The sequence below is a fragment of the Plecotus auritus genome, assembly GCF_963455305.1.
Source record: "Plecotus auritus genome assembly, chromosome: 13".
Classification (NCBI taxonomy): Eukaryota; Metazoa; Chordata; class Mammalia; order Chiroptera; family Vespertilionidae; genus Plecotus; species Plecotus auritus.
In genome coordinates this window covers 30,343,260-30,367,906 of record NC_137779.1, presented here as the reverse complement: position 1 = coordinate 30,367,906, position 24,647 = coordinate 30,343,260, and the positions used below count along the sequence as shown (strand labels likewise).

The 24,647-nt window shown below is 67.3% G+C and overlaps 1 protein-coding gene across 2 annotated transcripts in view; it reads right to left on the bottom strand.

The window, feature by feature from the left end:
- Positions 1-4,196: 4,196 nt before the first annotated feature.
- The window catches only part of LOC308238415 (refilin-A-like), an 82,683-nt gene continuing 62,232 nt past the window's right edge, over positions 4,197-24,647 (bottom strand). The window contains exons 1-3 of one of the 2 annotated variants that reach the window (XM_080650249.1): positions 13,456-13,994; positions 6,234-6,343; positions 4,197-5,597 (exon numbers count right to left, since the gene is read on the bottom strand). In XM_080650249.1, the coding sequence (XP_080506375.1) occupies positions 5,246-5,597; positions 6,234-6,343; positions 13,456-13,704 (711 nt within the window). In that variant the 5' untranslated portion in view covers positions 13,705-13,994 and the 3' untranslated portion in view covers positions 4,197-5,245. Of the gene's footprint in view, positions 5,598-6,233; positions 6,344-13,455; positions 13,995-24,647 lie in introns of those variants that run through there. The other variant, XM_080650248.1, reaches the window with a different exon arrangement.

Sequence of the window (24,647 nt, the reverse complement as noted above, 5' to 3'; positions counted from 1 at the left end):
TGGTCTGGGAGCAGCTGCCCGCTGGCGCCTTGTGCTGCCGGGATAGCGGGGCTCGGGAGCCGCCGTGGGGCCTGCGCTTCCCCTAGGGGCCCGGCAAGCCTCGGCCTGCGGCTCGGTGACACGTGGCCTCTCCGCGTGCCAGGGCTCCGTGGCCTCGGGGGCCCTGCCTTCCCGCCTCCCTCTGCCCTCTGCGGGCGTCTGCCTGCCCTCCCGCCTCCCCCTCACCCAGGCCCCACGCCCTCCCGCCTCCCTCTCACCCAGGCCCCACGCCCGCCTGGTCCCGGTCACGTGTGTAAATTTCAGTGGCTGCCCGGTCGGGTGCCTGGTTCTGGAAGGTCAGTCGGAGACCTCACTGCCCACCTGTGCCCCACCCTGTCCCCACGCACAACTGCCCAGGGTGCTGGGGGCTCCCGGGAGGTGCCCGGAGGGGGGGGGGGCATGATTCACGAGCTGTGGGGCCTCGGTGACCCCACTGCCTGTTTACCCAGAGGGAGGAAGGCCGCCCTTGCCTGGGGGTGCTGTCCCCGTCCGGCCCAGCCCTCAGGCCCCCTCCTGGGACCCTCCTGAGTGACCCTCCCTCCTGGGGACACCGTCCCCGTGGGTTAGATACGCGCCTGCAATGGCGCCCAGGCTGCCTGCCCCCACAACGACCTCTCAGCCGCCCCACGGCCCCCAGGGTGTCGCTAACCTGAGTATGGCCCCTTCTCCACACAGAGGTCAGAGGACCTCCACCCTGGGGTCAGAGCCGAGGTCAGCTCTGCATTGAGGGCGAGGACCCTGGCTGGGTCCCACTTGGGCTCTGCCCGCAGAGGGGCCGGGCCCCAGCCCCACCCCGGCCGTTGGATGGAGACATGGCTCCGGGGATGGCCCCTCAGGCCGCCCCCCGGGCGCTGCTGCTGGGGCAGGTCTGCTCCCCAGGATCCGGGGACCTTCGGGGCCTCTGACGAGAGGGTGAACCCCACAGGCAGTCTGCAAGGTGGGACTTCTCCTTTCGCTGAGTCAGGCTATGCCCGGGGCCCTGTGGTCCTGGGACCCACCCTGTCCCTGTCCCTGTCCCTATCCCTGTCCCTCTGCCTCGAGGCTCCACAGCCCAGACCCCTGGCCGCGGCCCACCCAGGACAGACAGACGGCCCCACTCAGGGACAGACGGACATCCCACCCAGGGGCAGACGGACGGCCCACCCAGGGGCAGACGGACGGCCCACCCAGGGACAGACGGACATCCCACCCAGGGGCAGACGGACGGCCCACCCAGGGACAGACGGACATCCCACCCAGGGACAGACCGACGGCCCACCCAGGGGCAGACGGACGGCCCACCCAGGGACAGACGGACATCCCACCCAGGGACAGACCGACGGCCCACCCAGGGGCAGACGGACGGCCCACCCAGGGACAGACAGACGGCCCACCCAGGGACAGACGGACATCCCACCCAGGGACAGACGGACGGCCCACCCAGGGACAGACAGACGGCCCTCGATGCCCAGAGGGGCGGCTCCCAGGGCCCCCGCGGCCCCCGCCCTCACCAGACCTCGGGCTTCAGCCTCACGTTCAGCACTTCCCACAGGATGTGGGGGGCAGCGGAGAACGGGGGGGGGGCGGGGAGCAGCTGCACCCTCAGGCACCGCGGCCCCGTTTGTACCCTGTGAGCCTGGGCCCTGAGGCCGAATGAGCAGAGGGCGCTGGAGACACACAGGCCTGGCTCCCGGGCATGACATGTGTGAGCCCCAGCCTCAGCCCAGCTCCCGGGTGCAGTACCGACGCCCACAGGCAGGTGGCAGTGTCGGGCCAGCAAAGGGGCTGTTCTGGGCCCGGTTTCCCTCCGCTCTGCTCAAGTGCCCCCACCAGGAACCCAGGGGGTCAGGTGGCACTGGCCACGCCTGCTGGTGCCCCCCAGGATCCCATGGCACCCCCTCGGCTGCGGTCAGACCAGAGTGACATGTGATATGTTTGGGGGGAGGTGGTCTCAGCCGCATGGTCATCTCTGCCAGCCCCCTGTCCCCTCCATCTCCTGGCCTCAGAGTGGGCAGCGGGCGAGGGCCAGTGGCCCAGACCCGACATGGGGGTGTCTGCGGGGTGTAGGAAGCGCTCATGCCTCTGGTGCCCTCACAGGACCCCCTGTCTTCCAGCCGCCACCAGCCAGTCCTCAACCCCGAAGGGCTCACCCCGTCCTGTCCCATCTTGTTTGGCTTCCTCACGGCTCGGCCTTTAAATCGGATACCCAGATGCCCCCCGCTCCCCATCCCCCTGGCAAACTCCTGCACACGCTTCAGAACCAGCTGGGGCACCATCCTCATCCCTCCCCATCTTTCTCCTTCTGACCCTGCCCCCCGCCCCTCCCCCGTGACTGATACCACGAGGACCAGTCCACAGGGACCTCGATGGGGCTGGTGAGGGAAGGACAGTTGTTGGCCAGTGTCCCCGTGTCTGAGGACGCTGGAAGCTGGTGAAGAGGCAGGTTCCGGGCCTCCCGGGCCTGTGCTGACCCCCAGGCCCGGTGCCCGCAAAGCCGCTTCCATCAGCAGCCCAGGTGCTGCTCATGCAGGCAGTTGGCGGCTCCCTATGGGGCGGGCGAGGGCACCTCCCCTAGAGCCTGGCCCCTCCCCTTCCCTCAGGCCAGGAGGGCTCTGCAGAGGAGGCGGGGCCACCAGCCCCACCAGCTGCCTCCCACAGGAGGGCAAGGACGGCGGGGGCTCAGGTGGGGGCTTGGGGCTCAGCTCAGGCCACTGCACCTCAGCAGCCAGGGTGGCTTCCTGGAGGTGGTGGCTCTGGGGCAGGGGTGAAGGGTGGGGGGTGAGTTTCTGGGAAGGAGCGAGCCGATGGCCACCACCCAGTAAGGCCATTGGCTGTTTTTCCTGAAATGCTGTCCTTCACTTTTCAAATCACATTGGCTTGCAAGGGTGCTGGATGGATCGTGAGGGAGAAACCGGCCTGGGAGACGGTTTTCCCGTCTGTAAAATGGGGACAACGACACGCGTGAGCCCTCCGAGGCACAGCAGACACTGCCCAGGCACCTGTGTGTGGGGGGGTGGGGGGCGGGGGGCGAGGGCAAGGAACTGACAGGGAGGGACATCTCCAGGTGGGTGGAGCCTGGGGTCTCATTTGCATAATCAGGGAGTTCACCTGTCACCTGTGGCAGCTGGGGGAGCGCTCTGGGCCCTTCCGTCCTGAGAAAGCCAAGGAGGGCCATCTGCGGACCTGAGGTTGGCTCGGGCCGGCACAGGCTGGCCTGCAGGCTGGGGCTGGGCCCGTCCCGCCTCCTCGTTAGGGTCTCCCCGCTCCCTCCCAGGGTCACGGTGAAGATGAACAGCCCCCCGGCTGGCTGCAGACAGTACCTACCTGCGTCTGTCCTGGTCATTCCTGGAGGTGGGGCCCGTCCAGGCCAGGGGTGGGGCACCTGTTTTGGGGAGCGTGAGGAGGCTGCTGGGTTTGCCCTGAGGCTGGCGAGTGTGAACCCAGAGACAGGCAGGAGGGGGTGCAGGCCCCTGGGGCCGGAGCCAGCGCGCACCTTCGGACTTGCTTCTGCGCCTGCGTGAGAGGAGGCGCCTGGCCCCGCCCCGGAAGGGTCTGGCCGCACCCAAGGCTCAAGGGCTTGAACTCTTACCGCCCCCGGGGCCCCAGGCCGGGCGCCCCCTCCGCAGAGGCTGGGAGAGAGAAGGTCACGTGCCTTTTTTCTAGCCACCAGGCCCCTCCCCAATGTGGGGGGCTTAGCCCCGTAACCTCTCTGCGCCCCGCTGACACCTCCCTCCAGGCGATGGGGACACAGCAGGGGAGGCTGAAGGAGCGACCTCAGGATGCGGAGCACCTGCGCAGGTGCCTGGGCCACGGGGCCCTGTCAATCATTGTCCTTCACACGCTGCCAGGCCACGGTCCAGGGTCCAGGGTCGGGAGGCCCCACGCCCCACGGCCCGCTGTGACCCACCTCCTCGGGAAAGGGTGTGTTCCCTGCCAACGCCTCTGCGTCAGACACCCACATGGCACTGCTGCTGTCTCCCAGGCCCTCCTGGGAATCACCCCGGACCTGAGCCCCGGGGGCCTGGCCTCTGCGTTTGCTAGCTGGCCCTTGTGTGTGAGGCTGGTGCGCACACTGAGGCTGACACGCGGGGCGGAGGAGAGGGACCCCGCCCAGGGAAACCCCTCTCCGCCTCCCCCACCCCGGCGGGGTCTGAGGGTCTGGCGGAAGAGGGAGCCTCTTTGCATTTGCACATTTTATTAAGATACCCGACTCTTAAGTTATTTCTTTAACTGGAAGCATCTCTGGAGAGAACACGCACCGAGTGTCCACGCTTAGAACGATCCTCATCATCCCCCTCCTGGACTGGAGCGTCCAGGCCCCAGCTCACCAGCGGGAGGCGCTAAAGCCCCAGCCCTTGCCTTCGGGGGGCCGCGCAAGGGAGGGGTGCGGGAGCCCCTACCCCCTGGGTCCACTCAGGCCCGGGTGCTCCCACAGACACCTCGGGGCTCCTGGGGCATCTGTGCCTCCTCTCCTGACGGGACACGTGCGGGGGACCCGCAGTACAGTCACTGCAGAGCCACCGCGTTGGGTCACGGGCGGCCCAGCCCCCACGGCCTCTCTCGGAGCCAACAGCTGGGCCCGACCTCAGGCAGGTGGCAGCGGACACTTGCAAGACCTTCAGCGCCTCCCGTGGGCCCCTGGCGAGTCCATGTCCGCGAGTCCTGGTTGTGAAGGCCTTGCGTGGCCAGACCGGAATCCACCCGTGACCTCCGTTAGGGGGACGGCTGCGGGGCAGACTCCGCACACTGAGCTCACGGCCTCCGTTTAGAGGGCGGCGCCCTCGACCTTCCACGCAGGGGCCCGGGAACAGCCCACACACGTTAGAACCAACACCAGCCCCGCATCAGCGTCCGGTCTGCCCGGCCTCCCGGCCCCACGTCCACCAGGGGCGCCGCCTCAGGCTCAGCTGCTTGCACATCTGGAAACGCCCCTCTGGGAGCGGGGGTGTCTGGACGGCACCCCTCTTCCGTCACACCCGGCCTAGGAGCCAGGCCACCGGCCCTGGGCAGGCGGGGAGGGGGAGGCGGGGGCGCCTGGGGGCGCTGCGGCAGGTCCCCCAGCCAAGACTCCTCCTCGGCCGGCCCCTGGGGCGGCCACCGCCTGGTGCGCGCCCTCCCTGCGCCGCCTGCGCTTCAGGGGCCAATAGACTGGAAGCATCTACCGCGTGCGCCGGGCTGGAGCGGCTGGCGGGGGCGCGCCCTCGGCGCCCAGGGCTCCCGCGGGGCGCTAGCGCGCGGAGGGCCCGGGGGGGCGGGGCGCGGGGGGCGGCGCGGGCTGGGGGGGCGCGCCCGGCTGCAGCTGCACGCTGGCGGTGAAGCGGCGGCGCGCGCGGCCCAGGCTGCAGTGCAGGGTGGTGCGGAAGGAGCGGCGCGCGCGCTTGGGGAAGATGATGGTGGTGCAGCCGAAGCGCAGCGCGCGCGGCCGCGGCTCCAGGGTCAGCTGGCTGCGGTAGCTGCGCCACGTGCAGTTGGGCGCGGCCACGATGGTCTCGCTGTAGGCCGTGACGGTGGGCACGTGCCCGTAGACGACGTTGTCCCGGAAGTGCTTCTCCGAGGTGTACTTGACCTCTGAGTTGCAGCTGGGGGTGGGGGGAGGCGCGTGAGCCAGGCCCTGGCGGGCCCCCAGCAGGGGTCTTTTGAAAGGTCAAGGCCTAAAGGTCACAGAAGGGCAGAGGGCCTGTGCCAGCTCAGAGGGCACCTGAGAGGAAAGGCAACACGCGGCCCCCGCTGGATCCTGAGCTGGGTAACAAACGTGCCTCCCCCGCGGGGTGAGCGTCCCTAGGAACCAGGAGGTCACGGGTGGATTCCGGTCAGGGCACAGGCCCGGGTTGCAGGCTCCATCCCCAGTGGGGGCCGTGCAGGAGGCAGCCGGTCCATGATCTCTCTCATCATGGATGCTTCTATCTCTCTCTCCCTCTCCCTTAAATCAATAAAAATACGTATTTTGTAATGCGCCCTACAAGGACACTTTGGGACAGTGGGCGAAAATGGACTCGCGGCTATGCTGGACTCTTCGGGGAATAAGGGGGTGGATTAGCTGCGTGGAACACAGGGTGCTGGGGGGGCCCCAGGTGCCAGTAAGGATCCTTATGCCCAGCAGACCGGAGCGGCTGGAGGGGGTGCTGTGGAGCCTCTGCCTGGCCCCCCGCCCAGCCCCCCTCCCAGAGCTCAGGACCAGCCCTGTGCCCACCCAGCCTGCAGGCAGCCCCGCTCACCGGATCTCGTGGGCGGGTTCCGGGTTCACCTCGATGCCCTCACCGAAGAACACGGGCAGCAGCCGGGGCCTCATCTCCAGCGCCGGGGGGTTCGGAGAGAGGGGTGGGGGCTGCGGGGAGAGTCACGGGCACTGTTACACACGTGCCCACGCGTGCACACACACACACACACACACACACACACACTCACACCAGGGCCACCCACACCCTCCAGCTCCAGCCTGTTGCCTGTGGGCCCCAAACCAATTCCACAGGCCTGGCCCCCTCCTCCATGTGCCTGAGCGCTGCCCTCACTCTTTCTGCTCCCTCCATGCCCCTCCTCGCGTCCTGGGAAAATCGGGCACTTGGTCACCCTGCACTGACACCGGCCAAGGGCCAGCCCAGAAAAGCGAGCGATCTGACCGGATGGCCTCCCCCCGAGACCTCAGGTGGCTGTGGGCAGCCTTCCCGGGGCTCCGCGGGACCCCAGCCGCGGGACCCCAGCCCGTCCTGACCCGCCTCCCCTCCTGCTCCCGCGGGCCTAATACCAACAGTTCCTCCCCAGCTCTGCCTGCACCCGAGTGGCGGGAACCGTGTCCCAGTCCCTCTGGGGCGCAGGGACGCGACAAGTACTGTAGTGACCGGTGTCACGTGAGGTCCTCCAAGCTCTGACGTCCTTCTAATACATCATTCAACGTGGTGGCACCGTTGCCAGCCTCAGCCCCCCAGGCCTTCACATCCGCCAGGCCCCCCTCCCCGACTCGGAAGGGGTGACAGGGGCGCCCACCGCCCAGGCCGTGGCGAGGACCAGGCGGTGGTGCCCAGACAGCCCGCACCGAGTACACGCTGGGAGAGCCGGCTTCCGCCCCGAGTCCTTTTCGTGAAGGTCTGGGGTCCTCCCTGGAGAGAGGTCCAATCCACACCCCCAAACCTTGAAACCTCGCCGCTCTATCTTCCCACAGCAAGCGCCCCCGGTTTCAGGAGACGGAATTCAGAAACTAAACAAAGCGACAGGCTTCAGACGCTCCGCCATCTCCCGCGGCTCCCCGGGTTCCATCCACGCCGGCCCCGCGGCACAGCCCATGGCCTGATGTTTATAGAAACATGCTCTCCAGAGAGCTGTCTCCCCCACGTGTGCAGGGTTTGCTGACACCTACTGCGTGCTGAGCGCCTACTGTGTGCCGCTCCCTGTGGGCGGGATGCCATGGGCGGGATGCCGCCCGCTGCCTCCCGGGCCCTTGTTCCCAGGGGCGGTGTGTGGCCCCAGAAGGGCTAAGAGGAAGACGCAGCCGCGCGAGGGGACGTGAACGTGGGCGCTGAGGGTTTTGGAGGCGTTTCTCCCGTCTGGGTGCGTGGATGCGCTGGAGGGGAGCGGGGCCGCCTGTGGGGTTCTACCCCTCCCGCCCCCCTGAAAACAGTCATCCCAAGCTCAGGAGCAGGGAGGCAGAACCCCGGGCGCCCCCCCTCCGCTCGGGCTAGAGAGACGGCCGAACCCCGACACGGCCTGAGCAGACCTTCGGTCGGCGTGACGGCAGCCACATTCGGGCGGGTCTGGCTCCGGGCCGGCCGCCAGCAGGGCACACAAGGCCCCTTCACGGCCTGGCACGGCCGCCACAGCCCTGGGCACCGCTTCCCAGAGGGCCCGGAGCTGGGCGCGCCGCGCGAGATCGGAGAGGGCGCGCCCCAGACGCAGGCTGGCATCCAGCGGGCCTGGCGGCCAGACGCTCCGGAAGTCGCCGAGGCCGGAGGCCGCCCGCCCGCCCGCGGGGCCCGGGCCGGGAACACAGGCAGCCTCGGTGTCGGGAGCTCGGAGCTGCCTCCTCGCCGGGGGGCCATGGTAACAGCGCGATGGCATGGGGCCCGTGGCACCCGGCCAGCCAGTGAGTGGGCACAGGGAGCACCCGTCACAGCCAAGGAGGCAGCGGGGGCCTCGGAACCAGGCGCTCCCCAACGGCTGGGCCACGTTCGGATGGGAGTCACGGGGGGAGGGGGGAGGGGGGGCACGGAGGGGCCCACAGGTGCTCGCTCCCAGGGGCCCCTGGCGGGAAGCAAGCCCCCAGGAGGCACAGCGGGTTGACACTCCAGCCAACGGAGCCACGGGCCCGGGTTCTTTTTAAATTGATGTCAGAGAGGAAGGGGGAGGAAGAGAAACATCAATGATGAGAGAGAATCATGGATCGGCCGCCTCCTGCACGCCCCCCATTGGGGATGGAGCCCGCCACCCGGGCCTGTGCCCTGACCGGGCATCGAACCCTGACCTCCTGGTTCCTAGGTGAACGCTCAGCCCCTGAGCCCCGCCGGCGGGCGGCCTGGATTCTTGTCGCCGGTGGAAGAGCGGCCAGAGGCCCCGGGGCCTGCTCACCGGGCCTCAGTTTGCTCATCTGTAAAATGAGGCTGTGTCCCCAGGAGCCCCTGGCGGCTTTGGGGTTGGGGGGCAGGGAAAGCACAGTGGGTCCCAGGCACAGACCAGCCGAGAGCTGAGGGGACTCCCCACTCCCCGGCACCACCCTCCCGGCCCCCGGATGGCCCGCAGCTTTCAGCCCCTTCCCGGGCGGCCGGGAGAGCCCCTTGTAGCCTGGAGCAGGAGGGCGTGGGGGGCAGCTGCCTGGTCGCCCCAGCGGGTTGCACAGGGAGCAGATTTGCAGGAGAAGCGCCCCCAGGCCCTGCCCGCCTCACCCAGTGATTCCTGTGCCCTCCCCAAGGATAAATCCTCGCGGCTGGAAGTAAAAATACACACAGGTGCTCAGGCGGGCACGCTGCCTGGCAGCCAAGCCGGGCATGGCCCACAGGGCGCAGGGAGAGAGAGCCGCCCGCGGGGAGAGCCAGTGGGACCCGTGGCGACAGCACAGCCATGTTTGTGCCCAACCCGATGCCACCCGGCCCGTGGCGGCCTCAGCGTGGGACGCAGCCACAGCCACGTGGGGCCCAGGGAGCTCTGAACCTTCCGTCCCGCCAGGGAGCGAGGAGCCCCCATCAGTGGAGGGGGGCGGCGGCAGGAGGGGTCCAGGGCCCCTCCCCCTGGGCTGGCTCAGTCACCTCACTGTCAGGGACACACCTGGGGGCCTGTAAGAGGGCCGCGGGCTGACCCGTCTCCTCAGTTAGTCTGTCTGTCCACCTGTCCTTCCATCCGTCCGTCCGTCCATCCGTCCGTCCGTCCACCTACCCATCTACCTGTCCCTCCTTCTTCGTCCTCAGGTGCGCCCTCAGATACACACTCCACCTGTGAACGGGCCGGCCGATGGAGGGGCGGGGCGGTCCCCCTGGGGCAGCGAGACGGGGCAGGGCTAGTTCCCCCGATGCACCCCCACCATCCCCACCGCCTGGCAGGGCAGGCGGGGAGGAGGTGCCGGGCCAGCCGGGAGCCGAGGGGCTCAGGCGAGCGTGTCTAGCTGCCGGCTGCGCGCCCGGGCCCGCCCGGCTGAAGTATGTGGGAGGAATGCAGCCGCGGGCGAAGCCCTCCTGGCCGCGGGCAGCCATGGCCGGGGGTGCCCTGCAGGCCAGCCGGGCCCCACCCACGCCCGGGCCTCCCGGGCCTCTCTCAGGCGACTCTCCGGTCCGGGTTTCTAATGTGGGGAGCGTGGGACCTGGTAACGCCTTTCCAGAGTCAAGCGGGCCCAAGTCCGCAAGCACATGGGGAAGAGCCTGGACGGGATTTTACTCTCTGGCCTCAGCGTGGCCACAGGTCCCTGCTCTGGCCTGTGCCGCCGCCTCGCTGCTCCGGGAACACGCCCGTCTGTTCCCGCCCCAGGACCTTTGCACGTGCCGATCTCTTAGATGGACACACACTTCCGCCCCGGATTGTTTTTTCTGGTTTCTGTTGAACATCACCTCCCTGGCCCCCGTCTAAAGTAGCGCCCCTCCGGCCCCCGCCCCCCAGCCCCCGCCCCCCTGCCCCCCGCCCCCCCGTCCCCCCTCCCCCACTTTCTGTCTTAAGCGTGGGCACTTATCTACCCACCTGGCACTATGTCCCCCCGGAATGCCGTGTTCCCCGCTATGCCACCCATGGTCCTATGCCGGGCGTGGCATACAGTGGGTGCAGTCAGTACGGGCGGGACGGAGGTCTGATTTCCGGGTCTCCACGGGCTGGGGAGTCACCAGGGACGTGACTATTCAGAGAGTGAGCAACAACTCGAAGGTCAAGGCAGGCGGGGCCAGGCCGTGTGTGCCTGGGGTGGGGCACCCCAGCCTGTGTCCATGGGGTACCGTCCGGGAGGGAGGTCCAGCCCATTAAACCGAAGGGAGGGGGATGGGGGCTGCCTGGAGAAGGGAAGCGTGAGCGAATTTAACATGCACAAAACATACATGCCTATAACATGCATGTCCAGCAGAAGAAGCGGGTGACGCGCTGGTGAGGACCCCAGCTTCTAGGGTTTGGGGACAGGCCGCCCGCTGTGCCAGGGACGGAGTGCCGGGACGAAGCGGCCGCGCTGTGCCAAGCGGGCTGAGGCGCAGCCGTGTGGCCTGCGGGGAGGAAGCCGGCCCGAGACCGGGGCCCCCAGCCGCCGGTCAGGTTTCTGTCCCGTCCCCCGAGAGGTGCCCTCGTCCGCGCCCGGAAAGCGTCTCAGGGAGCCACAGCGAGCAGGGGGTGAACCCCCGGAGTTCACGGGAGGTGGGGCGCCCCCTCAGTAACTGGGCAGGTGGGCGGGCCAGCTGCAGGCCCTCTGCTGAGGAGAGGTTGCCCGTGGCAACCATTTCCTCTCTTTTTATTAAAAGCATCTCAAAACCACATCGGTTCACAGGCACTTTGCTTTTTGGTTTTTAAACGGCTCCACTTCTTTTTATTTATTTATTTATCCTCACCCAAGGATATTTTCTCATCTGTTTTTAGAGAAAGTGGAAGGGAGCGGGAGAGAGGGGGAGAGAGAGAGAGAGAGAGAGAGAGAGAGAGAGAGAGAGAGAGGGAGGAACATCCATGTGAGAGAGACACTGGATTGGTTGCCTCCCACACGTGCCCCCACCAGGGCCAGGGATCGAGCCTGCAACCGAGGGACGTGACCTTGACCGGAATCGAACCCAGGACCCTGCAGGTCGATGATCTACCAGGGGTCCTCAAACTTTTAAACAGGGGGCCAGTTCACTGTCCCTCAGACCGTGGGAGGGCCGGACTATAGTTTTAAAAAAAACCTATGAACAAATTCCTATGTGCACTGCGGGCCCGGGACGCGTCGGCTGCTAAGCAGGACAGGCAGCGGCCCCCGGCGGGCCGGATCCATGTCCTCGGCGGGCCCCATGTGGCCCGCGGGCCGTAGTTTGAGGACGCCTGCTACCCACTGAGGAAACCAGCTAGGGTGCATCTTGTTTTTTAATGAACAAACACCCTCCCTTAGCTCCCTAGGGTCTAAGGGTGGAGGCCCCGGAGCCAGACCCCGGGGTCCTGTCCCAGCTCGGCCACCTGCCGGCCGGGTGACCTGGGGCCATGGCCCACCGCCGCCTCAGCTCCCGCTCTGGGAATAGGAGTGCAGCCTTTGCTGGGGTGTGATGAAAATGAGCGATCAGGTAACGGGTTCAGGTAACGGTTCGGGACAGTCCCGGCCCGGCCCCGGGGAGGGCTATCTACGCGGGTTCCCCCGAGGCCGTGCGGAAACAGCCCCGGGCCGCCCTCCAGCAGATGAGATGCGGGACAGCGCGCTCCGTCCCTGCGTCTCGTTGGCGAGGAAAGGAAAGCGATCCACCTGGCCCAGCCCAGGAAGCCTCTTTCCGGAGGATTCTGGGTCAGCGAGACAATCGAGGGAAGCTGCTCCCCGTCCCTCTTCTCTGCGCCCCACTGTGCCAGGCGGACGGGTGCCCAGGTACCCTCCAGCCGCGGTGCCGAGGCAGCCTCGAGGGACCTGCAGGGTCAATGTCCCTGAAACAGCCCGTCACCTCGATCCGCCTGGCTTCCGCCTGGCGTCCCTCACCCTCCCACCCCCGGCCCTGAGAGAGACCGGAATTCACCTTCACGACCTGACGGGGGCCTGAGACCGCGGGCCCCAAACTTCGCTGCACGTGAAGAATACCCGGGGAGGTGTTTGTTTATTTTAAGTAAAACCACAATGTAGTGGTTTTATTTTTTAAATATATTTTTTACTGATTTCCGAGAGGAAGGGAGAGGAAGAGAGAAACATCCATGATGACAGAGAGTCGTGGATCAGCTGCCTCCTGCTCGCCCCGCACTGGGGATGGAGCCTGCAACCCGGGCCTGTGCCCTGACCGGGAGTCCAACCGAGACCTCCTGGCTCCTAGGTCAGCGCTCAACCCCTGAGCCACGCCGGCCTGCACCCACCCAATGAGGCGGCCTGGGGTGTGAGGCGGGCATGGTGCCCTGGAAAGCACTCAGATATTCTGAGGCCAAGTTTGGGGCCCACGGGACTCAGGGGCAAGGGAGGCATGACCGACATCCATGCCATCGCCTCCCGGGACGTCAGGTGGGGGAGCATTCACGGCCTCTGAGGCCCAGGAAAGTGCCTTGGGCTGGAGTCCTGTGCATATGCACGCATGCACACACACACGCACATGCACACACACGCACATGCACACACACGCACATGCACACACACGCACATGCACACGCACACACACCCCTCAGGACCGAAGGTAAGCGTGCAGAGCTGGCAGGGAGGGGAGACGTCGTGGGCGTGTGAACAACCCCCCCTTTCCACTTGCCCTGTGGGGACTCCCAGTCGCAGTCCAGCCGCCCAGCCGGGTGCCCGCCCGGAGCCCCACTACGTCCCGCAGGAGGCGAGCCTGGTCTCCCCCAGCACCGCCTCAGCTCCACGTCAACACCCCTCACACCCGGGAAGGAGGTTCCTGTCTGGGTTTGCTTAAAAAAATAAAAGAGAAAAGGGAGGAAGAAGCAAGGCTGCATGTTGGCAGCGGGACCTGGGCACCGCACACGGGGCAGCGGCAGAGGGACCCGGCGGGCGGGCGGGCGTCTGTCCGCAGGCTGGGCCAGGGCTCAAGCCCCCGGGAGGGGCCGCTTCTGTGGGGTTTGGGGCCTCACCCCCTTCTCCCCGCTGCCAGGCGGAGGCGTCACTCCCCGGAGAGGCCCAGGCCAGGGAGCAGGTCCCCGTCGGCTGGCCCGGCCCACCTGGTCCCTACCGGCCGGCCCACCGGGGAGCCGCCTGGCACGGGGCCACCTGGGCTGGAGAGCGAGTGTGTGGGGAGGGGGGTGGGCACGGTCTTGGCGTTTTAGGTCCGCGTCTGGGACTGGGGCGCGCAGACCCTCCCGCCGGCCTGTCCCCTTCCGCGCCCAGCGCGCACTCACCGCTGTGGCCTCGCCGGCGCCGGGTGCCGGGGGCTCCGAGGAGGCGCCCCCCGCGCGCGCGTCGAGAAGGCCGGGCTCCAGGGAGTAGAAGGGCGGGCCGGGGCTGGGGCTGGGGGGCAGCCCGGAGTCGGGGCCGGGGCCGGGGCTGGGGCTGGGGGGCAGCCCGGAGTCGGGGCTGTCCAGCAGGCCCTCGCGGCCGCGCTCCTTGGGGCTGTCCTCCATGCCCTGCAGATGCAGGTGGCCCACCATGTCGGGGCGCGGGCCCGACTCCTCGGGGGGCTCCTCACCGCGCTCCGTCCGGCCCGGGGCGGCGGCGGCGGGGCGAGGGCTGCGCCCGGGACCTGCGGGCAGAGCCGAGGAGGCGCTCAGGCCCGCGCCCCGCGTCCGCCGCTCCCCCCGGCCGCCGGGAGGGGCCGCGACCGGGTCCGGGCTGCGTGCTGCCTCCCTCCGGGCCTGCCGCCCGCCCTGCGCCCGCCGCCGGCCTCCGCGCACCTTCCCGGCCCGCGCCTCCTTTTCTAGGCGCCGCCTCCGCCCTCCTCCCCCGCCGCCCGCCCCGCCCCGCCCCGCCCCGCCCCGCCCCGCCCGCCAGGACTCCCCCGCCGCCCGCCCCGCCCCGCCCCGCCCGCCAGGACTCCCCCGCCGCCCGCAGAGCAGCACTTTCCGTGCGCCCCGCCCGCAGAAACGCCCGGCACCGGCTCCAGGGGCGGCGTGTGGGCCCCGAGGCGTCCCGAGCGGGAGGCGGGGGCGTGAGCCGGTCTGATGGGGCCACTCCGGCTCCTCCTTCTCACTGAAGCGAATAAAAGGACCTTTAGAAACGGGGGACCTGCGAGTGCAGCGGGGGAGGCGAGGGGTCTAACCGCCCCGCCCGGCCCGGCTTCCGCCCCGATGCCAGATGCCAGCCTGTGCCCACGGCCCTGGGCAGCGTCTGGGCCTTTGGGTGGAAGTGGGATGGGGAGAGGGGGCGACGGGGAAGCCTTTCCCGGAGCCTCTCAGCTTCCTGCTCTCCCACTCCCCCCCAAGCAGGCTCCTGCTCGCTGACAGGCTCCCTACCCCACCCCGTTTCCCCCCTTTCCTCCCTCCCAAGGCAGAGGGCTCTGGCTTCTGTCCTCAGAGCCTAGGAGAAGGTCCTGCACCCACTCCCACCCACACAGACACCCCACCCCAGGGCCCAGCCCTCCCTGGGCCCGGGACACCCAGCTGCCTGCAGGACGCTGGTGCACAGGACAGTGGGAGAGGGGACGGCGAGGGCAGAGCCGAGGCAGAGGGAGGCTGAGCGTGTGGACGGAACTCAAGCCCACCCCTGCCCCGCACCCTGTGCCCCAGCCCTGCCCGGCTCCCCGTGCCCCAGCCCTGCCCGGCTCCCGTGCCCCAGCCCTGCCCCGCACCCCGTGCCCCAGCCCTGCCCGGCTCCCCGTGCCCCAGCCCTGCCCGGCTCCCCGTGCCCCAGCCCTGCCCGGCTCCCCGTGCCCCAGCCCTGCCCGGCTCCCCGTGCCCCAGCCCTGCCCGGCTCCCCGTGCCCCAGCCCTGCCCGGCTCCCCGTGCCCCAGCCCTGCCCGCACCCCGTGCCCCAGCCCTGCCCGGCTCCCCGTGCCCCAGCCCTGCCCCGCACCCCGTGCCCCAGCCCTGCCCCGCACCCCGTGCCCCAGCCCTGCCCGGCTCCGGGGAGGCCTCGATCTGTCCCTCTGATTAGGCCAGGGCTGGCATTCAGGGCGGCGGCTCTGAGAAGGGGTCGCTCTCGGGTGAGGCCTGAGCGGCCATGCGGTGAGCTGGCGGCAGTGAGCTTCCAGGAGCGGGAGGCAGGAGGGTGAGCAGCTAGAAAATGAGGTGCCCCCAGGACCAGCGAGGGGGGACTTCCTAAGAGGCCTGGGAAGGCCTGGCCGGGGGCTCGAAGGGTCAGAGCGTCGTCCCCAAACACCAAGGTTGCGGGTTCAGCACCAGAAGCCACCAGTGGATGCAGGAATGAGTGGAACACATCGGTGTTCCTCTCCCTCCCCCCCCCTCCCTTCCTCTCTCTCTAAAAAGTCCGTTTAAAGAGAGAGAGCGCGTGTGCCTGGGACAGAGAAGCCTCCGGTGGGTGAATGTCCACGTGTCCGTATCCACCAGGAGCCTGAGACATCTGCTGCCCAAACAGAACTGACCTGAGGGCCGAGTGTCTGGAACGTTCCGGAGAAAAACAAGACGGGCCTTCCTCAGCCCTCGGGCCATTTGCCCCGAAATGGGTGGGGGGCTGGTTATCGCATCCCGGGACAAAGTGGGGGGGGCGGTCCTCCCGGAACGGGAGCACCTACAGGTCCACCTGCTCCCCGAATGCCCCCGGCCCCCCGGGAGCGAGCCGGCTTCCTGGCGTCCCTGCTCGGTGGGCCTGGGGACCGGCTGCAGGCGAGATGATGGGGTGCGTGTGCCGGGCGGGGCGCACAGCCGAGGGGCATCTCCACTCGATTTGAAAACGTGGTGTTCCGTTCACCTGGGATTTTTTGGCATCCGTGTTGACCTTTAAGACTTTGCGGTCAAACAGGGTGAGTCACGGTTTTCTTGTTTGGGAAAGCCCCTTCCACTCCGCGCTCTGGGCTCTAACCCGGCGGCTCGTGCCATTCACACCCGCCAGGCCCACCTTCATGGCCATGCCCACTGGGGTTCTGGAAGATTCCACTCCCCCCCGCTCCCCCCCCCCCCCCCGCCGTGGAATCTCGCTGGAGAGATGGGACTGCACTGAGATGTGTCAAACACCCAGCTAGCGGCCCACACAAGTGCCTCGGTGACCATGACCTCTGACCTCTGCAGATCAGGGACCATGACCTCTGACCTCGGTGGGTCAGGAGTGCAGGCCCGGGCTGCGCTTGGACTGAAAGCTCCAGGTCAAAGCTGCTGCCCCTCCCGGGGCCAGGTGGCCCGCCAGTGTCAGAGGAGGGGAGGGTGCGGGCGGGCGGGGGGTCCTCTCAGCCGGTCTCGGGAGCCAGGGGGCTTCGGCCCTGGAAGGGGTGGGGGCGGAGGTCCGCAGAGGCTTGGCAGCAGGGTTCCGGAAGGGTCTGAGCCACGTCGCTTCGGAAGCTGGATTAAAGAGAGAGAGACCTTGGGCAGAGAAAGGGTACTTAATAGGAAAGAGCCATTAGGGTCCCCACGAGGGGTCCCCAAGTGTGTGTCCTGAGCTGGGAAGACGGGGAGACAGCCGGACATCACCCCCTGGGGAGGCGGATGTTCACCCAGGAGCCAGAGAAGTCCCTGCTTATAGGGGCACGTGGGGAAGGGGAAAGGTGGCCTCGGGTGACCCCAAGCTCTGGGGCTCACCTGTACCCAGGCATCGGGCACCTTCCCAGGCTGAGAAAGGCCAGGGCGGGCAGGGGAAGGGGCAGAGGGCCCCTAGCTGTTCGCTCCCAGCTGCCCCAGGACGGGCAGGAAGCAGAGGCCTGTGCCCACACGTCCTCACACGCGAACCCACAACGGCCCACACTCAGCAGGGATGTGTGTGTGCTGCTCCCAGTTTGAACCACAGCAGATGCAGCCACGGAGGCTCAGAGGGGTCTTAACACCCTCGCTGGGACCTTCGCGAGTCACATTCGGGGACCTGCCTGCAGCCAGGAGCTGCCCCGCGCCCTGGGCCCCGGTCAGGCCCAGCGGGTGGGGGCCTGTGGGCGGATGGAGCCGCGTGGGGCTCTCTCCCATCCCACCCCGGGGGCGGGGGCGCCGTCGGGAGGAGGGAGGAGGCCCGCCTGGCGATGGGCCCCGCGGCCTGGGTTCCAATCCCAGTTAACCCTCCCGGAGGCTGTGTGGTCTGGGCCACTGGCAAGCTCGCCCTGTGCCTGCGCCCCGTCCGTAAGGTGGGGATCGTAAGGCAGGGACCGAGGGGACGTGACATGGCGGGGATTAAGGAGGAGTGAGCCCCGGCGCCAGCCTGGCTCCGCTCTCGGCGTGCGAGGCGCCAGAGAGAACCCCGCTGAGCCCCGCCCGCTCCTCTCGGCCACTCCTTGTCTGTGCGGTGACCGGGGCCACTGGGTGCTGTGAAATAGACCCCCCCCCCCCCGCACATACATCTCCATCTGCAAGGGGTCCCCCAAACGATGTCTCCACGTACTTTGAATAATTAGAAAGGCAGTGTTTATGAAAACACATTTCATTTTCAAAATTCAGCTGTTAAAGTGTGGGTATGCTTTTGGGGGGACACCCCGTGTGTGTGTGTGTGTGTGTGTGTGTGTGTAATTTTCATTCTTTTTTTTTTAAGATGAAAAGAAGAGAAGGGGTGGTGAGCTGAACTTGACCTCTTATACGCAGAGTTCACGCACAGTGTCTGCCTTTAGGGACGCGGGGAAATTACCGTGACCCACCCTTATCGAGCCTCTCGGCGGAGCCCCTGGAAGTGGGAGTCACAGAGAGGAGAGGGGGAGACTGGCCTTTTCATCACCAGCCCCTGACGGCCCCCCTGCCTCTGGCCACACGCCATCGGCCCAGGGAACTCCGTTTCAAGTTCAAGGCCCCGCCGGCACCCAGGCCGTGGGCTGTGTTCCCAGCAGGGCCGGCGGGGGAGACTCAGCGCTGCCCCCCTCTCCCGTCCTCTCCCGGCGCCCCACGCGCCGCAGGCGTCCCGGCCGGACAATGACTCACCTCGTCATTTTTAGCCGCGTCCCGAGCCCGGCCCCGTGTGCCCGCAGCTGTCGGCGCGGGGCCAGGGCCTGCGCTCCGGCCGGGCTGCCCTTGGGCTGCGCACGGAGGGCGGGGACCAGCGCGGGAGGCCAGCGGCGGAGAAGGACGTGGGGACAGCGGTCCAGGCTGCGCGTGGAGGGGGTGGTTCTGCGGCCTCTGCAGTGTCTGGGACCCCAAGGCCTCAGCCAAAGGGCAGAAACTGTCCAGCTTGGGGCTCCGGCTGCGCCCCCTCCCGCTCCGATGGGGGGGGGGGGCGCGGACTGTCAGCTCCCCCCACAGCCGGGCATCCACGCCCACGGGTTCCCCGGGTTTTCGTGGCTGTAACGCGCGGGGTCACCCCTCGGCTGAAGGGCCTCTCCGGGGCTGCGGCGAACAGCCCACGTGTGTGTGTGTGTGTGTGTGTGTGTGTGTGTGTGTGTATGTGTGTCCTCGGGGCTCTCCACGGAGTGGGGTGACGGGAGGCCTGGGGTGAAGCGCTGTTTGTACCCGAAGAGAAGAGGCGTCGCCCCAGGAGCTGCGGCGGCCAGGCCCCTGCGCGTTGGCACCACCATGGAGCGAGTCTCACCTGGTCGGCGGGGCCAGGGCGGGGCCGGGGCGGGACAGTGTCCCAGCTGCCGCCAAACTCAAGGGCCAGAGCCCCCGGGGGAGCAGGGCTGGCTCCCCGAAGGTACCGGGGTGAGCCCGCCGGGAGGAGGGCCAACAAATACCGCTTCTGCTCCTCCCGACGGAGGACACGTCCGGCACACACTCTGGGCTGCGGCTCCGGCCGCGAGCGAGGAGGGGACACTGAGCGGGAAGCAGATGGAAGGCTCCGGGGTCCGGGCGAGGTGCCCGGGGTGGGGGGCGGGCTGGCTACCAGGCGTGGCTTTGCGGGGCGAGGGCTCAGCGATGCTCCGTGCAGGCCCGGGTGCTGAGTTGGGGCGGGGCTGCCGGTCCGCCCCCCCTTCAACAACCGTTAGTCTCTGCACCTCCTGCGAGGCAGGCCCGACTGCAGCCAGGGACGCGACGTGATCTCGGTTCTCGTGGGGTTACGGTCTGGCGGAGGGAGAGGACGTTCGGTGACCAGACACGGTGCTTTCCGAGTCAGTGCCACACAGCCGGGATCGGGGGATGGGGTGGAGCGGGGGCGGGGGGGACATCCGGCCCGAGGCCCTGTGCAGTGATAATCTTGTCTGGCCCCAGAAGGATGTTCTAAAGCTGTGGTCGGCAAACTGCGGCTCACGAGCCACATGCGGCTCTTTGGCCCCTTGAGTGTGGCTCTTCCACAAAATACCATGGCCTGGGCAAGTCTGTTTTGAAGATGTGGCGTTAGAAGAAGTTTAAGTTTAAAAAATGTGGCTCTCCAAAGAAATTTCCATCGTTGTCCTGTTGACATTTGGCTCTGTGGACTGATGAGTTTGCCGACCACTGTTCTAAAGGTTCAGGATGAGCTGCTTATGGTGGGGGGGGGGGGTCGAGGGGGGCAAGAAGCTCCCTCAGGGGTGACCTCTGAGCGGTGGAAAGGGGCTGCTCTGAACGAGCCCGAGGAGGACGCGGGTGGTGCAAAGGCCCTGGGGCCTTGGTCAGAAAGGGAAGACGGAGAAGGGGACACAGAGAAGGGGGTGGGAGGCGAACAGGGAAAGGGTGGGGAGGGGAAGTCCTGTGGGGGGTCTGGAGGAAAGGGCAGAGCAGCTGCGGGCGGTCGGGGCGCCGAGGAAGCGCCCACCAGGGGAGCAGTGCGAGGGGCACAGGCGGAGGGAGAGGGGTGCGGGGCCAGCTGCCTCCACTCTGCCCAGGGCGCCTCCCGGCCGCTGTCCTCCTGCGCGGCCTCCGCAGCGCTGCGCAGAGGCTCCTGGCGGGGAGAGCAGACGAACGGCAGATAAGGATTTTTTAAAAACGTTCCATTGGATGGGGGGGGGGGGGGGGAGGCGGGGGGCGGGAGGCAGCTCTGTGATTCAGAGGTTTCATTCAGCTGTGTTGGCTGTGAAACGCCCACCCTCCCCCTGGCTTCTGTAGCCTTTCCGTGCCGGCCGCCGAGCCCAGGCAGATGCCACCTCGCTGGTGAACGGGCCGGCCAGTCCCTCAGGGGCGCGGGGTGGCTGTTCCGGGACTCATTTCAGATGCTTCCAGGGTGGTTCTCTCCCTCTGCGCCCCCCTCCCCGCCCCCCAGGGCCGCTTCGGCTCCTCAGGGGGAGACACCACGGTGGGGAGGACGCTTCTGCGCAAACCCAGACAGAGAAGGAAAACCGGGCAGCGGGAGAGGCAGCTCACAAACCTCCGTGCGGCCTGCCGCGCTCTTAGCAGCTGGCTTCCCAGTTTCTCGCCGGACAGGACGTGCGGGAGCTGAGCAGCCACCACAGCCAGCCCGGCGGCGGGCTCAGGGGCAGAGCATCAACCCGGCACCAACAGGCCCCGGTTCGGTCCCCGGTTCGGGCCCCGGTCAGGGCACAGGGGTCAGGGCACAGGCCCAGGCTGCCGGCTCGATCCCCAGTGGGGGGCGTGCAGGAGGCAGCCGATCCATGGTTCTCATCATGGATGTTTCTCTCTCTCCCTCTCCCCTCCTCTCTGAAGTCAGTATATATATCTTTTTTAAATAAGAAAGCATCCATGCATCCCGGAAGGACCGGACCCTGCCCCCTGGGGATCCCTTTGGAGGTGAGGTGAGATGTGTGCGTGTGTTTTCTGTAGGTGACTCATTAATGCGACTGCGTGAAGCACAAAAGCACAGCCTGTTCCCAGGACCCCATCCGCACGCTTCCTGCCACAAGCCTCGGTCTGAAGGCCGGCTGGGCAGCCGAGGTCCTGCCCCTCCCAGGTCCGTCCATTGCCACCTCGTGCGCACAGCAGGGACCCGGGCCGGGCACTGTGGCGGCTCCATCAGCAGCAGCAGCAGCAGCGGGCACGCCCCATCCACCCACCGGAAAGGGCCCCCAAGAACCACTGAAGCCGCGGCAGCTGCCCGGGGCGGCGGTGCGCTACAGAGTGTTTGGGGCGCCCCATGGCAGCGAGGTTGGGGGACACGGGCTGGGACACGGGGCCCCTGGGCGGGGGAGGGGAAATCTGGCGGATGAGCCCGAGCGGCCGGAGTTAACCATGTTTTCCTTCTGGGGCGGATGAATGCGGCCTCAGACAGATGCTGCCGGCAGCTGTTTGGGCTGGGGGCCGCGCAGGCCGGGGCGGGAGAGGAGTCCGACAAAGGGGCCCTGTCTGGGAGGGACCTGACGGGCGTTTGCACAGCTGCGGGCGTGCAGGCATGTCCTCCGGGCTGACCCGGGCGTGGCCTGGGCCTTAAACCTGACACTTTCCAGATGTGGGCGCCGCGCTGGGCCCGCAGCCCGTCCCCAGGTACGGGGTGCGCGCACTCCCCCCTCCCCCGCCGCGGCCCTCAAGGCCGCCTTGTCCAGAGCCGGCCTCGCCCACACGCCCCACGCCCAGGCCCCCAGGGGAGGCCCCAGGCTGAGCCACGATCTATGAGCTAGATTCCAACGGAGTTCAAGTTCAAAGGGGCCTTGGAGGCGCTGGCTCCAGGTCGGGTGCGGAGGGGGTGAGCATACCTTCCAGAAGGTTCTCTCCTGAGATCTCTGCGCCCAGAGGGCAGGGGCAGCGAGGGGGTCCCCTCTGGCAGGAGTTTGGGGGTGGGGTTCCCTCCATGGCCACGCTGTCCTCCTCTGCCCCTGAGCACAGCCCGTGAGAATCAGGGATCGCCTGCCTCCCGCACGCCCCACGCTAGGGGTCAAGCCCGCAACCGGGGCACGCGCCCTGGCCAGGAATCCAACCAGGACCTCCTGGTCCATAGGTCGACGCTCAACCACTGAGCCACGTCAGCTGGGCGAGAACATTCATTTTTTTTTTTTAATTTTTTTTAAATATATTTTATTGATATTTCACAGAGAGGAAGAGAGAGGGATAGAGAGCTAGAAACATCGATGACAGAGAAGCATCGATCAGCTGCCTCCTGCACACTCCCACTGGGGATGTGCCCGCAACCAAGGTACATGCCCTTGACCGGAATCGAACCCGGGACCTTTCAGTCCGCAGGCCGACGCTCTATCCACTGAGCCAAACCGGTTTCGGCGAGAACATTCATTTTTAACTCGTGTTTTTTCTAGTTGGTGAAACAATGAAAAAATGAAGGTCAACTCCACATGTGACCGTGTAACCTCGAGGCAAAGGCTGTGTGGCATTTCACGGGCCGCGGTGCTCCTTGTAAGTCTCCCCTGACCAGGTGGAGGGCGAGAACCGGTGCCTGCTGGCCCCCCGTGACCCCGAGTCACCGCTACCCGCGGCCCAGGCTTGTCTGACGTTGTCCCGGCTCAGGTCACCCCCTGTGTATGGCGCTGCTGCAAACCGTCACCCAGCCTTCATCCCCGCGGACACCTCCACCTGGGTCCCCGCGATCCGCCCGTGGACTCAGCCGCAGCACCTCCCTCCGCCAGGCTCCTCCTCCTCCTGAACGCTCCGTCCGCCACGTTGGGGTCCAGCTCACTGCCGAGTGGTGATTCCCGCAGCCCAACACTGCCTGAATGTGTTCCTCCTCCTCACCCCGTCTCCACCCCAATTCAGGCTTCTCCCACCTCCCCCCGCCTGGACAGAGTGCCCCACCCCATCTGATAGCAACCTCCAAACCTAAGTGGGTAACAGCCATTCAGGCCGGCACAGGGCGGTCTTCTCTGAGGTGATCTGGAGCCCAGACTCCTTCCATATTGTGGCTCCACCCAGCACCCTCCACTGGATCCTCTGAGTCCCGGGGAGCCCAGACTCCTTCCATATTGTGGCTCCACCCAGCACCCTCCACTGGATCCTCTGTGTCCGGCTGGGAGGCTGCAAAGAGCTCGGAGCTTTTCTCGGGAGTTTTTAGGGGCCAAGCCTGGAAGTGGCCCCATCACTCTTGCCCACGGCCCACGGCCCACTGGCCAGAACCAGTCACATGACCCCACCCAGATGCAAGGGGGTGCTGGGAAATGTAGTCTGGTGGGGGGGGCAGGAATTGAGGGGCTTCTAGCAGTCTCGGCTCAGGGTTCTCAAATGCATCCTCTGCTCCATAGAGTGGCTCGTGGGAAATGCCAGGACGGACAGCACAGCCCTCTGCCCGGGTCCTTCAGTGGCTCTCTCACCACGTGCCGACCCTGGGCCAGATTCTGAAGATGACATGCAAGTCCCTCCCGACTCACTTCCTGCCTCTCTGGTTCATGCCACAGTGACACCTCCCACCCTCGGAGCCTCTCTCAGCCTCTCCTCCCTCAGCTTCGTCTGGACACCCTCTCCCTGGCCCTGCTCCAGGGGGTCTGCGCTGCCCCCCGCCCCCCACCTCGCTCACTGCACCTGAGACACCGTCTTGGAAGCCGGCTGTGCTTCTGTCTCTCCCTCCGGCCTGAGAGTTCCTCAAGGCCAGGATGGTCGGTTCCCGTGTGTTTCCCTGCCCAGCACGTGAGGGTGCCCAACATCCCCTCGCCAGGGCCACAGCGTCCATCCATCGTTCCTGCCGGGGCCGAAGCTGAGATCCTGCCCGTGGGAAGGGGCGGCCGCCTGTGAGATTCTGCGCCCGCCATCTGATGCTCACGATTCCAGGCGGGGTGGAGGGGGAGCTGGTCAGTCAGGAGTGGGAGCAGCCAAGAGACCCGGCAGAGAAGGCAGAGGGTGCGGGCCACGGGGCCAGGACGTCGGGGCGGGGCTGGTGTCCCCGGAGGAGCTTTGAGGAGCCGGGAGGAGGCCGCGTGTGGATGCCACAGACAGCAGGTGCCACGGGGGAGCCGTGGCCTCGAGGGAGCTGTGGGCATAAAATGAAACAATGGGGTCACGGGAAGATGATCAGAGAAGGGGTGAGAGGGTGGGGCTTGTCGAGGGACAGAGGGACAGAGGCCGGCAGGGGACACGTGAGCCAGCGTGGCTGGATGAGAAGCCCAGCTGATGCGGCGCCTGCCCTGGGCCCAGCGCCTCCTTCAGGGCCCCGGCTCCCTGCAGACCGGAGGCCGGGCCGGGAGGCCCCGTTCCCGAGCCCCCGAGGGGCCACCGCCTGTGCTTCTAAATGCAAGTCCAGGAGGGCCGCTTGCGGGTTCCGGAAACGGGTGGTGTCTGCTTCCCCCCGAGGAGCTGGGACCCTCGGATCTGGAAGCGGGGCCTGCTGACCAGGCCCGGGTCCCCCCTCCCCCCTGGAACTAAGAAAGTAACTGGCTTGGCCCTCTCCCCCAAACCTCGCGGCCCGCGGCCTCTGGCCTGGGGTGTGTTTGCTCACTGACACTGGATGCGTGTTCTCTCCATAAAGACCTTTTTATTTGGGTCCCGGAGAGCTGTTTACTGCCTCACACATGTGGCCCCAAGAAGTGATTGGACCGAGACGCTAATGTTGCTCTCCAGTGACCGGGGGCTGGAGGGGCGCCAGGCGGGCCCCTGCCCCCCCCCCCGGCACCCCCCACCTTCACCCAGATACGAGCAGCCTTTCCACACGGGACCGTCCTCACGTGGAGATCAGTGTGGGAGCCCACCTCCCTGCCCATCGCCGGGAGAGGCAGCGTCGGGTACCAACGGGACGGAGCTGATTGAGGAATAAACCCGCTTAGAAAGCTCACAGACCACGCCCC